The sequence below is a fragment of the Meleagris gallopavo genome, chromosome 3 (genome assembly GCF_000146605.3).
Source record: "Meleagris gallopavo isolate NT-WF06-2002-E0010 breed Aviagen turkey brand Nicholas breeding stock chromosome 3, Turkey_5.1, whole genome shotgun sequence".
NCBI lineage: Eukaryota > Metazoa > Chordata > Aves > Galliformes > Phasianidae > Meleagris > Meleagris gallopavo.
This window is the reverse complement of record NC_015013.2, coordinates 52,833,768-52,847,557: the sequence shown is the minus strand read 5'-3', so window position 1 is coordinate 52,847,557 and position 13,790 is coordinate 52,833,768. Positions and strand designations below refer to the sequence as shown.

At 36.6% G+C, this 13,790-nt stretch overlaps 1 protein-coding gene across 1 annotated transcript in view; it reads right to left on the bottom strand.

The window, feature by feature from the left end:
* Window positions 1-1,331: 1,331 nt before the first annotated feature.
* The window catches only part of UBE2V2 (ubiquitin conjugating enzyme E2 V2), a 27,401-nt gene continuing 14,942 nt past the window's right edge, over window positions 1,332-13,790 (bottom strand). Inside the window, exons 6-8 of the mRNA XM_031552950.1 lie at window positions 12,083-12,253; window positions 8,883-9,008; window positions 1,332-2,204 (exon numbers count right to left, since the gene is read on the bottom strand). Coding sequence (XP_031408810.1) covers window positions 2,058-2,204; window positions 8,883-9,008; window positions 12,083-12,253 — 444 coding nt within the window. The 3' untranslated portion in view covers window positions 1,332-2,057. The remainder of the gene's footprint in view (window positions 2,205-8,882; window positions 9,009-12,082; window positions 12,254-13,790) is intronic.

The following is a 13,790-nucleotide window of genomic DNA, read 5'->3' as shown; positions in this document are numbered from 1 at the left end:
TGACCAAGTGATCAACCAGACCTTTTTCATGCTGTCAATAAGATAGTCTCTTAAGCCACGTAAATAGTCTGAGCGTTTCTCATTCTCTCGAGTTTATGGTGCAACTTTCCCAAAAATTCACGTCTCAGAACTGCATGAATCCATTATTGTAACTGATTATAGATACCAATGTCAATGTAAGAAAAGAGGATTTAACGGCATCAAAATCATTCAAATGAAAATTAAGTAGGAAAACATTGCAGTGCACTTCAACCAAACCACCAAACTGTCACAAATGACACATCATATAAATACAGACAAGAGGTAGCTGGCAGCTATAGTTCCACTAGTTCTAGAAGTGCCACATTTGTAAAAAATAAAAAGTATTAAAAAAATTAAATTTCTCCACTGAAAGCAAAGAACATCTAGTTTATTGCTTTTGGAGGTTCTTTACATGAGAGATTGGCAAAGGCATATCAAACAAAGTTACCTGGCTGTTGATGGCTTTTGATTAAATTCACTTTTTTGAAAGAATAAAACCTTGAATGCAAACAGTCAACTTCCCACTGTTAGATGTTCTCACCAAAATAAACAAACACATTTTTCAAGAGGGGTCTCGTTTCCAATAGGACACTGCTAGCTTACTTTCTTATGAGAAATCAGTAACAGAACCCAAACCAACGATCTCACCAGAAAAAAAATATTGAAAACGCAGACCAACATTTTTAAGAGGCAACAGGCATTCTAAGTAGAAGGACAGTGAGGAAAACAACACATGAAACGCAGATGAAGATATGATGATCTGTGGTACATGTGTGGGTTTTTCATTAAAGCTTCCAGAAGATTCTTTTTGTGTGTGTGTGTGTTTGAGAAGTGGCAAAGGTGGCACAAGAAAAAAGGAAAGAAGCATAAAAGAAAGAAAGATGCAAGAATGCATGAATTGAGGTAACAACTGCATGATAGAGACCTGAGAGACTTCAGAAATGTGGTCTGAAAACTGCTCAGAGATCAAGTCAGTCACTTGAAAGTTGTGCTCATTTCTCAAAAGATTCTGGAGGAGAGACATAAGGGAATCTGATAGATGAGATATTTGCTTTTGGTTTGAGGAGGGGAGGCTGTTTGGCTTTTTTGTTTTTCTTTACATGCACAGTGCAAGTTTGTATAAAGAAGTGGTAGCAGAGATGACAGACTCTGCAGCAAAAGAAATACCTTGACCTCTAAGTAAACTAAGCATACAAAACGTAAGAATAGAAGGTGCATGTAAAACCAGCAGCAATATTATGTTTGGCTTTCCATTACTTCTGCAAGTTACTGTACATATAATACATCACTGTTATAGAAATGGCACAGCCTCAGACACTTTCCACATTTTATTTACATTTTAAGACTAACTTTAATCTCAATCACATATCCATACATTTCCTTTGTTTCACTAAAACTTAAATGCATGGTTTATTAGAACAAAGACTGTAAACAAATATTTGCCATGTCCGATACATGTAACACACAGGAGCTGCTTAACAGAAATTAATCCCCCCATTTTATAAATACAGGTATCAAAACAATCCTGAACATACTTTGTGACACTACTAGTAGTCGGTACCCACACCCTTGCAAAATTAAACAAGATGAGCAATGGTATTCACTGTACCTGCTACTTTAAAACAAATTTTAACTGCAGCTCTTTTACTAAGCAAGATGGATAAAAGCATGCCATTTATATTTTGCCTTCTCAAGAGATTATTTTCAGAAACATATATTATTCCACAGCAATCTGACACTTCCTGTCATGCTTTCATCTTGTAAAACCTGAATTCCAATTTTAGGCTATTCCAGGCTTATGCTTAAATGACAGTGCCTTGGTAAGAGAAAAAATAATTGTGCTGCCTTTTTCTCCCATAGTGCCTGAAAACATATTGGGCATACATATATTATATATATTCTTACAAATGTCCAGGTCATGTATACCAGCTGAAATTCTTTTAATGTGTGGGTGTTTGCATTGTGAGATTTAATCAAGACATTAACATGAGTAGAAGGTTGTTGTTTTAAGACAGAAGTTTGAGAATCAGCTAAAATTAATTGTTGTAAGTTTGTCCTTCTGGAGGTTGTGGAAGCTTCATATTTTCTTTGGACATCATTAGACGTCTTAGCTCTTGAAGTACAACTTTAATGCTATAAGAATTTTGCCATTTTGCTAACACTGGTATGCTCCGTGCATCCACCTGGAAAGAGAAGAGAGAGTTGTAAGTTATAATGAAATAATAATAAAAAAATCTATGTATGAATTACTGCTATTGACCTAAGGGTTCTAAGAAAGAGTCAAAACATTCTCTGACAATTTCTCTGTGGCATAAAGTCCCCATGTTCATAACACAGTTTTTAGGAAAATAAACATACACTTGCACACAGATACAGATTCTGCAATAAAACCCATGCAGGTGGATCCCTCCATCTGTGCTGATATTAACATCAGTGAGAACAAAAAGGATGGGGTGAGTGGAGAGGAAGTCAGCAAATAGTTCACTGCTAAACTGGAGTCATACCTTACAAAATTCAATTCTACCGATTTGTTTCAAATGACTCAAAAAAAAATCACCTTCATTAAGCCAATGTATATACTTGGGTTTTTAACGAGCTGATGAAAACACTGACATACAAGTGTTTGCAAATACATCTCTTAAGGAATACTTCCCTTGCTTCAAGTATCAGTTTGTGATTTTTCCGTACCGATATTATGTAGTGCTTCTGATATACCAAGTATCAGTACATATGGTAAGAATTGGCCTGAAATACTTGATTCATGATGTTGAGCCATTTATTAGTTCTTCGCATTGTTCTTGCAGTAAATCATTTAATGGAGCTGTGAAGATTACTTGCATGTGGACTTTCCCTATTCCTTTATTAAACCTGTGAGATAACTTACACAGTCACAACACAACAGAAAGGTTTCAATAGGCAAGCACAAGTCAACAAATGAAAGTCAGCCTGTAAACTGTTTTGGCAGCAAGTACGTCCTGGCCACTCAGGCCTGCACAGAGCATCCTAAGAAGATCTTAGGGAGCCCACATCTGTGGACGGCAAAGGAACCCCAAGGGCAAGAATAGGGCAACTGCACAATACTGAGTTCCACTGCCACAGTAATGCAGGCAGGCCATGAGGCTATAAAAGTGCTGAAAAATCACTGATTTATAACTTACGCTGTATAAAGCATCATGAAGCTTCTTTTCTCCTCATTAGAACAAAAAGCAAAAACAAAAAAAACTTCACTGTCCTTAGAAAGAATTCTAGCAGAAACATTTTCTTTCTAGATTGTTCAAGTTGAGGCTATTTTCAGAACACCAGAAGATAAGACTAACGTTTTTGTAAGAGGAAACTGATGCCAAAGCTTAAGAGCATGCTGGCGTAGGTAGCAATAAGAACTCAAGAAAATTCTCCCTCTCACTAGGCACTTTTTCCCTGTAGCAGTGCTACTGTGTATCAGCATTTCAGATGAGCCATGAAATGTTTGTAGGCCTTCTTTGTGATGTGAAGTGATAGAGGGCAGGATCCTTGATCCCATTCACAGCTCAGCACTTCTCTTTGCACAAAGAACGTTCTGCCTAGAGTCAGAACTCCTTACATAGCCAACACAGCTGCAAAAGACCTCACATCATCAAACCACAGTATAAAAGGCAGTAAGACTAATACATAATTTATAAATGTTTGTAATAATTAAGAAAGGAGATCAAAAGGAAAGTTATCTTATGCATCAAGGTCATGATAGTTTGAAGTAACCAATGAGTGTATGAGTTTACACAGAAAGGTTTTCAAAGTACCACCAGTCGTAGAATCCTAGAAAGGCTTGGGTCGGAAGGGACCTTAGAGATCACCAAGTTTTAACCCATGTTAGGGTTAAAACTAAGTGATTTTTAACCCTAACCCCTGACATGGGCAGGGCTGCTACCCACTAGATCACCAGTCAGACCATCGTGGTAATTCCTGGACTACTTCCTCTTCTTCTGACAGAAGTATCTGGTTTAGTGTGGTCGATAAAAGAAGCAATACCTCAGTAACAGATGAAATGAGTGCCAGATCATATGTTCACTTTGCATTTTGTTGCAGATGATTAAGAAGTTATTTTTCCCTATATATGTACACACACACTTATTACTACTTGCTAATACTTCTCTGCAGCTTACCTACTATCCTCTTCTATTCAGCAAAATAGAACAAAATATGAGTACTCTGTGCCCTTTGACAGACCTGTAATTTAAACAACTTCCATGTTGAACTGAAATACAACACCCTCAGTAGCTGAGGAGAAATCACACATCACTGATCGCCTTGAGAATCAGTCATCTCCCCAAGAAAAACTAAGGAAAAGAAGTAAAGGTAAATGAGTCCAAGGACCAGACAACAGCTGCAACAGAAGCTTTCCAGCCAGGAGAAATGCGCACTTTGGAGACTCATGTGGTAATCCTGTGGTAATCAACAACTGGTGGCTTTAGAAGACCACCAGTAAGCCAATATGAGTAAGAATAAAAAAGTAGGGTTAGCTTTCAGTAGGTTTGAAAGAGAAAACTTAGTATCTGTTTAGATAAGGACCAAGTTAGAAAAAGTAGATGTAAAGGCAGTTGTTCTGGGATTCCTCCAGTGAACATCTGCCTTCAGCCTTGCAGTTCTGCTCCCAAACTATCTTCCTTTTCCTTGATTCTCCACAACTTTACCTTTTTAGTCTACCTCAAGTTTGGACTCAGCCTCATTTGCAGCACTTAGTGATCAGTTATCACTGATGTTTAAGCAACGCAGTTCCACATACACTAGCTGTGTTGGAATATGAGAAGGGATCACTCCGAAGTAAGCTTCTTCAGCTTTTCTTTTTGGCTGGGAATTTGTAATAGTAAGCTCACAGACTGTAAACTCTGTCCTAAAGTTATGAATGCTTTCTGAGTAAAGACTGCTGCAACATAACGTTTTGTTGCTGTTTATCTCAAGTCTCTTTTTGCAAGTCACCGACTTTTTTGATGACATCTTACAGCAGTGAAAGATTTTGGCTCAGGAATTGCAGTGCAGAATGTATTTCCCATTTAGACAGTGTGCAGTAAATTCACTTTATGAAGAACAACGCTAAGATATTTGGAAGGCTGACGCAAACTTTATAACATTCTAATCACACAAGAGCATCTACGTAATAGTGAAGGATGCATCTGTTATGTATAAGAGGAAGAAATTTCTAGATGTCATAAAAGCTAATAGAGTTGAAAACTGCAATCTGAGGACTATTTTATTTTGGGGTACACAACTGTAAATCTGACTTAAAAAAAAAGGAGAAATTATGTACATTATTTCACTAAATTACTGGGATCAAACCAAATAATTTTCCAAAATGCTGAAGTATTGGGTATTTATAATTTTCTCAGTAACTTTAGGAAAACTTAAAGCAGAAGCAAACTGCTTAGTTTACAATAAGCACACTCAAAGCAATAACTGGACAGCATTTGATGGAATTATAGTTGACAGAGGCCCAGCTGAATTTATGAGTAACAAGGATTTCCAGCTGTAAGTTTTTATGATGCAAATCCTGCAAGACAGACCGTTAAAAAACACTCTCAGAGACTCAAAAATCAGACATCTCCAAAATACCATGGGAAAATAAATAGCATGCCAGAATGCAACCTGCATTTCATCAATACAGGATACAGAATTTAAAAAAAAAAAAAGACCACACCACAGCATTAAGAATGATAATTTAAATACAGTTTTACAACAACGACACCATTAGCACAGAAAAGCATTTTGTCCAGCCATACGTAAGTACTTGGACTAGCTTTTCTAAACTTCGTACCCCAGTCCTGTATGCAAACTCAGTAGCTCCACAAGCAAAGTGAAAAGCAGAAAACCACATGCTATAGCTTCCAAATAAGAAATGCAATTTCAAAGGGTGATTCAATGAACCTAAGTTAGGCCTTCTTATACAAAATACTCTTAAAGCAGCCCTCTCCTTTTCTACAATGTCCCTGAAGTTATGCTGCTGATGGAAAATTCACTTACAAGCAAACGTTCCTTCCCAAAACAAACAGGAAGTCAAAATATTCCAACAGTCAGTAAGAATAAACTCTACTCACATACCTGCACTTTAATGCAAAACATAGAAGCAGTTTAAGACTAGCTTTCTTACAACAACATTAACTCCAATAGACATCCATCACTCCCCTCCACCTTCCACACTTAACTCAAAAGAAATTATTACCCTTGAAGCTCATGCTGGGGATTCTACCTCGAGCAATATCTATCATAATTATTTTGTATACTTTAACGCTGCCAAAAATGTATTGAATATTACTATAATATCGTCATGGCAACGCTTCTGCTGCTGTTTATCTTGGGTTTCTATTCTACAAGTCATCAATATTTTTCATGACATCTACAAGCAATGTGATCAAAAGATGGCCATGAGTGAACAAAGAGGCTGCAGAAATATAGATAGCAGAGCTTCTTTGAAGACAAAACACTATCATTTTCAATCATTCAAAGTATGCAGCAAATCACTTGTGATCTATTATATGAAAGAACAGTGAGAGAGCAGCTTCAGAGAGACAAGGAAATAAAATAGGAAGCAGAAACATGAACTGTTCCAAAGAAGCTGGAGGATGTTTTAGAAGAAAAAGAATCTGAGCTTGTGGGTCAGACAACAAATTAATATTTTCATCCATTAAACATAACATACATTTATTCTGCTTTCCAGTATTTTGCAGCAAGCTGGAACATACATGCACAGAACTACTGCAAAGAGACCTCCATTTTGATCAGAATTTCTAAATAACATCTGGTTCTGAAATAAAACTTTCACTAATGTTTAAAAAGAAGCTTTAATGAAAAGCTAAGCAGCTTTTAGAGTATGTATATACTGTCATCCATACTCACACTATAAACAAAAGCTTTTACTTAAACCCCTATTTTTGAAACACGTGCTTAGAAGACTGAAAACGAAAACCAAGATTTGTCTAGTTTTTTTTAATTTGGAACAAAGAAAATATAAAATTATCCTACTCTTAGGAAGAGACCTTTGGGTCCACCTGGCTCAACCCCCACCCAGAGCAAAGTGCCCAGGTGGCATATGAAGATCTCCAAGGAGAGGACCGCAAAGCCTGTGGGCAGTCTGTGCCAGTGCTGTCACTCACACAGTGAAACACTCCCTGATGTTGAGATAGAATCGCTTCTTATTCCTACCCTTTCCATTAGAAAAGAATCTGTTCAGCACAAGTCAACTGCCTCTATATCTTGTACATTCTTTGTGTATGACTTCTCTAGAAATGTGACATTTCCATCCACACACAAAACACTACAGATAAGTGGCTTAACCAAAAATGAAAAAGTAGGTTGGAGCAAAGCCAAACAAACAGCTCTCCATCAGAATTCCAGCTCTGTGCTCTCAACTGTAAAACGTGCCCCCACTTTATCTGATATATCTGGCACAATTTTAGTGAGAACAATGGCAAAGCAAGTTAAAACACAAGAAATCAAGACAAAGGGTACATCAAAAAAATCACATAAATTCAGTTTTAAATTCATTAGTGCTGCGAACTGTTTACATTAAAAAGTGCAACCTACTCCTACTGAAATCCACGAAACACGTACAGTTAAGCATCTGCACAGCAAATCCTTCATAAAGTATACTATCTGCTAGAACCATTGGGGTAAGAACGAACTTTTGTTGCAAGCTTATAAATGAATTAGAATCAAATTTTCTTGTAGCAACGACTGAATTTTATCAGTGCTTTTAAAACCACCCGTCAAACTTCCAGTCCCAATATTCAGTCCATTTCTCATCAGGCTGAGGGAGTTCAGGCTTCTCCAAACACAAGCTCCAAGCAGATGGGCTCAGTAAACACAAGCTTTCAGGCTCTGCAGGCCTGAAATTTTGCTTCTGGAAACCAGCAGCTATATTCTCAGGCATGCACAGATGAATTAATGACAACATACTTCTTTAATGATTCAGAATAATACATGTTACAAGGGGGAAGTATGAAAATAATATTATAAACATACCAAAAGCTCTACTGCATTCCAGATTGGCAGCTTTGGCTGGTCACAACCTCTTAATAAATACAGATACTGAGATTATAAGCTACAGCTGGAATAAAGAGCAACAGCTGGTTTGTAGACAGTAATTTTAATAAGATCTTCAGATAGAGTTGGGTTGTTGACTAGCAGGAAGAAATTTCAAATCTCCTTTAAACTGCTGCTGAGGTGTTAGTCCACAACAGCTCAAACACCCTGCTAAGAACATAATTTATTGCAAATGGATCTTTAATATGAAAGAGGTTACCATCTATATTAAAAGACTTTAAGACTGAAGCTTAAAAATAATCTCAGATCTGAATAAATCCACTATAAAGAAAATAGGCATTTAAACACATCAGTTAATTACAAGGGAGTTACATCCACAATACGATTCAGGCAGAAACATTTCCATTTGTAATTAATGGAAATATCAGGTAAAGTTTGGATACTAAAACAAACTTTACTAACTGAACAAAAAATGGTCTTTAGTACAGCATTCCTCTTAGGATAGAATCTAATGTTCATTTTTATAAGAGCAATCCATAGAAAATATATGGCTTAAACATTTTTTTTCTGTGCAAAATTAAAATCTTCCATTTTATTTCAGAGAAACAAGAGTTTCAGTATTATAAATAATGCCTGTCTCACTGGTAAGCCACTGAGAGCCACTAAAATACTGTAAATACCTAAAGATTTAAACGTATGCAATAGGTAACCAAAATTTCATTTAAACCAAGTACTTCATACTGTACAATTTAAAAAGGAAAGCTCCTTTCAACATGCATAATCCTCATCTGGAATGTAAATAGTTTATAGTACAGATTAACAATATTGTTGGTCTTACCATTTCAACTTACCATTCCATTGGAATTATTTATTCCATTCATATTAATTTTAGTTACAAATCTAACTGTAGGAGGTGCTTCTGGATATTTAGGTCCACACTCTACTTTCAGACTGTATATTCTGTTTTCATAGTTTGTCTAGAAAGCAAAAAGACAGACTAATGCACCTTACTGAAAGCTGAATATTCAGAAAATAACAAAAAGCAAAGGCAAGAGGAATAAAGACAAAGAAATACGAAATAATTAAATTTATTATTATTACGTACTCGTTGATAGTATTGGATTACTAACTGATATCCCACTGTTTTGGTTACACTGATTAGCTGATGAATTTCTATAAATTATACTACTTATTGACAGTACCATACAAAAGCTTTTAACAGAATAATTTTTTTTAATTCACATTTCCTCCATTTGCATTGCCAAAGCACTTTTGGTACAGCAGGGAGCTGAGGGAAGAAAATAATCTTTAGAGGAAACAAAAAGGGAACAGGGAAAGATAAAGGTGAAAATAACCACACAAAAAGGGAACAGGGAAAGATAACTGTGAGAATAACCAAACAAAAAAGAAGATGCAAATAGTATGCAAAAAAAAAAAAACATTCTAGAAGTAAGTAGCACTCCAGAAAATATCCAAAACTCCCATTGCTGAAAATTTTTAAGCAAGTAAATACTTCAGAGAGGAATAAAATCAAGAAATGGCCATTTAAAGCTTGGTTTACCAAAGCATTTATTAATTTCAGGCAGTGCAATTAAGTGACAGCACCTTTGCAGAAAACACCTCTCCAAAATGACTGTGGAAGAGTTCATTAACAGTTCATTCATACCTGTTTCTAAGTATATCTTGAGAAAATCCAATCAGAAATAAATACAATTCTAACTTTTTTTTTTCTTGTCAAGTAGGACATGCATGATAAAAAGCATCAGCATCTCTACTGGTCACTGATGCACATGTGTCTGCACTCCAAAAGGAATATAAACACAGCTCCTACACAACGCCTACTGCTAATGTGAACCTGCAGCAAAAAGATGCTTCCAAACTTTCAAAAAGTACCATTTGCAAGCTGTTCTGCATCAGCCAGCTGTCACTCACTCCAAGTAGGAGAATCAACTTCAATGTTAAAATTTCAGAAGTTCACTCTGTGTCCAAGTAAATGGCAGCACGAAAGCATGCCACTGAAGGATCCTAACTGTATCCTGTAATTTCAAGAAGCTACAGATAGACCAACAACGGGTCAGAAAGAAACAAAAGGAAGCAGGACACCTTTCTATAAAAAAAAAGATTTTCTATTTTATTACCCACTACAAGCAGGAGGCCCAAAAACACTTATCTTGTCCTGCTACAGGTAATATATGTGCTACCACATTTCAGAGAAGAATGCTGTCAGCTATAGTGGAAATAGGCCAAAATGTACATCCATTGCTCACAACTCTGAAAATTCCTGAGAATGGCACTCATTCACATTCCCTTATTCCAATCCAGGCAGCTTCTCAATTTTGCTGTGTTTTTCCAATTGACACTTAACTGTAAGTTAAAAGTCCATTACCAGCTCTCCAAAAGTCTCAAAAGCATTTTTCCATGGTCAGAAAAATGTTTCCTTTTATTCAGAAACAAATTTCTCCTCCTCCTTCCTTGTTAGTTCACTTTGCAAATCAAGTAAGAAAGCATTGATAAGCAACTCCTTGCACAGCTCCAGAGATTGGTATATGAAGAACTTCGTGCTGTGGGAAATATTAGCAACTTTCCCTGTGCTTAGCCAAGCTGCACACTGTCTACCTAACTCAACCAATTCCAAAAACACCCATCTTCTACAAACCCCAAAACTGGATGTGCAGTTCTTTTCATTGAGGTACCATCCTGGTTTGAGAGCTGGTGGCTTTTACCATTCACGGTCTCCACATATTGAAATTCTTTCTACTCTAAGCAAGATTGCAAGACTCTATTTTACTTACTCTGTATTACTTGCTTGCACTCTTTTACATAGGAAGTCAGAAAGAAAAAAATAAACAATATAATTTGACTAGAATTTAAACTGCATCCCAGTGGTTGTTCTGTTTTTGGTAAAAGCCTTTAGCCTACATAATAATCACTTCCTTCAAAGATGTGTTAAGAATCTGCTTTAGGTGAAACCAGAAACTAGCCGGACAGTTCTAGAAACTATTACAAATTTTCTTCTGAACAGATTTGAATACTGTGACTCCACAGAACCTAGTATCCAGGCATACCCATGTTATGTTTGTATTTTAAATTGGTCCTGTCTCAAAGTCTCAGGAGCTCGATACAATTATGCAGATATTCTAAACAGACTGCTGCATGTTACAGCTAATTGATTTCCAAAAGGAAGCTCGAATTACACTGAATGTAACTCTGGAACTCATTGTATTCACTGAGGTCAAATTCTGATCTCAGTTCTTGTCTTGTATAAGTCAATAAGCCCTCCAGCACCAAAGGAGGCAAAAGACAGTACACTCATGTTAGCAGTGAAAGATGTGCTAAATTAGAGCTACTGGAAGTAAACTCGTTTAAAGTCCTAAACAGCGATCGTTTGTTAACATATTAACTCATTAGCAAGTTTGCACAAAAGTTACATGTTATGTGAAGATTTGTCCATTCATTCTAGGTAAGGCTGATACTCAGACATCAAGGATGATTACATCTCCTGCAGGCTTTCAGCACAGATGATATTTCATAGAACTTAAAAGCTCAGAAGGATTTGATTTTTTTTCCTACTTTTATTTATAAACTTTATCCTATTAGCAGTAACTAACAACTGTTTGCTCTTTAAGACCGATTCAAGAAGACTGCATAAATCGCAGTACTAAAAGACTACCTGATAAATCTTTGCTACAGAACTGAAACTACTGGGCACATACGTTAAACCTTGGAAAGAAATTTACCCTGTTTACTGCACTGTCACTGTACATTTATGTAGAAATATACAGACTAAGTATATTTCTAACTCAGCAGAAAGTGTAAAAACACAACTGGCTTAAACAGTTGCAGAAATACGTACTAGACTGGAGGCTGGACTGAAAACACTAACATGCCAGAAAGTGATGACTTTTAACGTGAACATACAGTATTTCAGAACTACAAGTACAACCTTCACTGAATTTTACACCGTCTTTTAACTAATTCCCTTACAATGTAGGGAGTAACCTTTTTCAGTTGGCATTTTGTAGTGCTTGCAACATTTTATTGTCACGCTTACCCTCGGTGGCCCAATAATCATTCCTGTCCACCTGGTGAGTGTCATATCTTCATCATCTTCAAGGCCCCAGCTTACTGTACCATCACCTACTCCCTTCTGCCCTTCTTCAAGTTCTTCCAACAAGCGAAAATTACGAGGTACTTTAACTACAGAAAAAATGGAAGAATGTAATTAATACTAGTCACATCAACAAAAAGATAAATGACTTCACTGCTTATATATGGCATGCACTGGCAATCATTGAATGTATTTTCAAAGCATAAAGAACATTTCCTATCTGAATTTATTTAGCACTCAAGTTATTCTGAAGCAAGTAACCACTTCTCCAGAAGCCAGTAACTCTTAAATGTTAGCAAGACAAACTATATAAGAGAAAATAAGAGATTTCTGCTCAGTTTGCCTTGGCTGAATTCAGATTCTCCTATTTCTCTAGCACAGTACTGTTTAGAGCCAAAGCATTTCAAAATCAATTAATTGTCGGTCAGGTTCTACTCAAGTACAATTCAAATTAAATCAATATTGCAAAAATAATTAAAGAATGCAACACTTAATACAAATGACATTAAAATATGTAAACTGTAAATGAAAGACTGAAACAGGGTGCAAATAGAACAGCCAGTTTTTACCTTTAATAGGGTTCCCCCCAACAGGACATTGTTTTTGAAATAATTTTCAAATTATTTGATTTGATTAAAAAAATAATAATCAGTGAAACAGATACTGTAACAGATACTGAAAAACTAGAAATGAAGTCCCATTTAACCCAGTGATTATTATTTCCAACTAACAGAGGAAAAAGAATAAGAAGCACAAAAACACTGATTAAGTTGCTGAAGAGAGTTAATGATGTATTCACAACAGAAAATAAAATGTACTGTCTCTACAGAAAGCCAAGTAATATTCACTTAGCTGAACTATAATTACTGGATTTTCATGATGATGTGTGGGGACAGATAGATATTGATAGATATTAAACAAGTGGAATTGCTTTACATCTCAAAGTAAAATTATATTTCAGTACGATAGTAGGGAACAAGGAATGTTAACGTTTGCACATGCCCTCACAGTATACTTTTATTTTCAAATGCACAGTGATGAGATTGCAATTATTACAACTTCAGTTTTCTTTCAATAAATACTAATAACTATATTTTTACTTATAGCTTATAGATTTTCTAATAGCTACTTTAGCTATAGTGTTTCCAATGTTTTTTGTTCTTTTTTTTCCCCACTAGAGCACCTGTTTTGTACATGTTTTTCACTACAGAACCTGTTCTGCCATCCAGAGGGACCTCAACAAACTCGAAAGGTGGGCCCATGTGAATCTGCTGAGGTTCAACACAGCGAAGTGCAAGGTTTTGCACTTGGGTTGGAGGAATCCCAGGCATACATACAGATTGGAAGGAGTGGTTCTTGATAGTAGCCCTGCAGAGAAGGATCTGCGGGTCCTGATGGATGAAAAATTGAACATGAGCCAGCAGTGTGCTCTTGTGGCTCAGAAGGCCAATGGCGTCCTGGGCTCCATCAGAATAGGGGCTGCCAGCAGGGACAGGGAGGTGATTGTCCCTCCCTACTCTGCCCTCACAAGGCACCATCTGGAGTACTGGGTCCAGGTCCGAGGCCCCCAATACAGGAAATATGTGGAGCTGTTGAAGAGGGTCCAGAGGAGGGCCACAAAGATGATCAGAGGGCTGGAGCACCTCCCCTA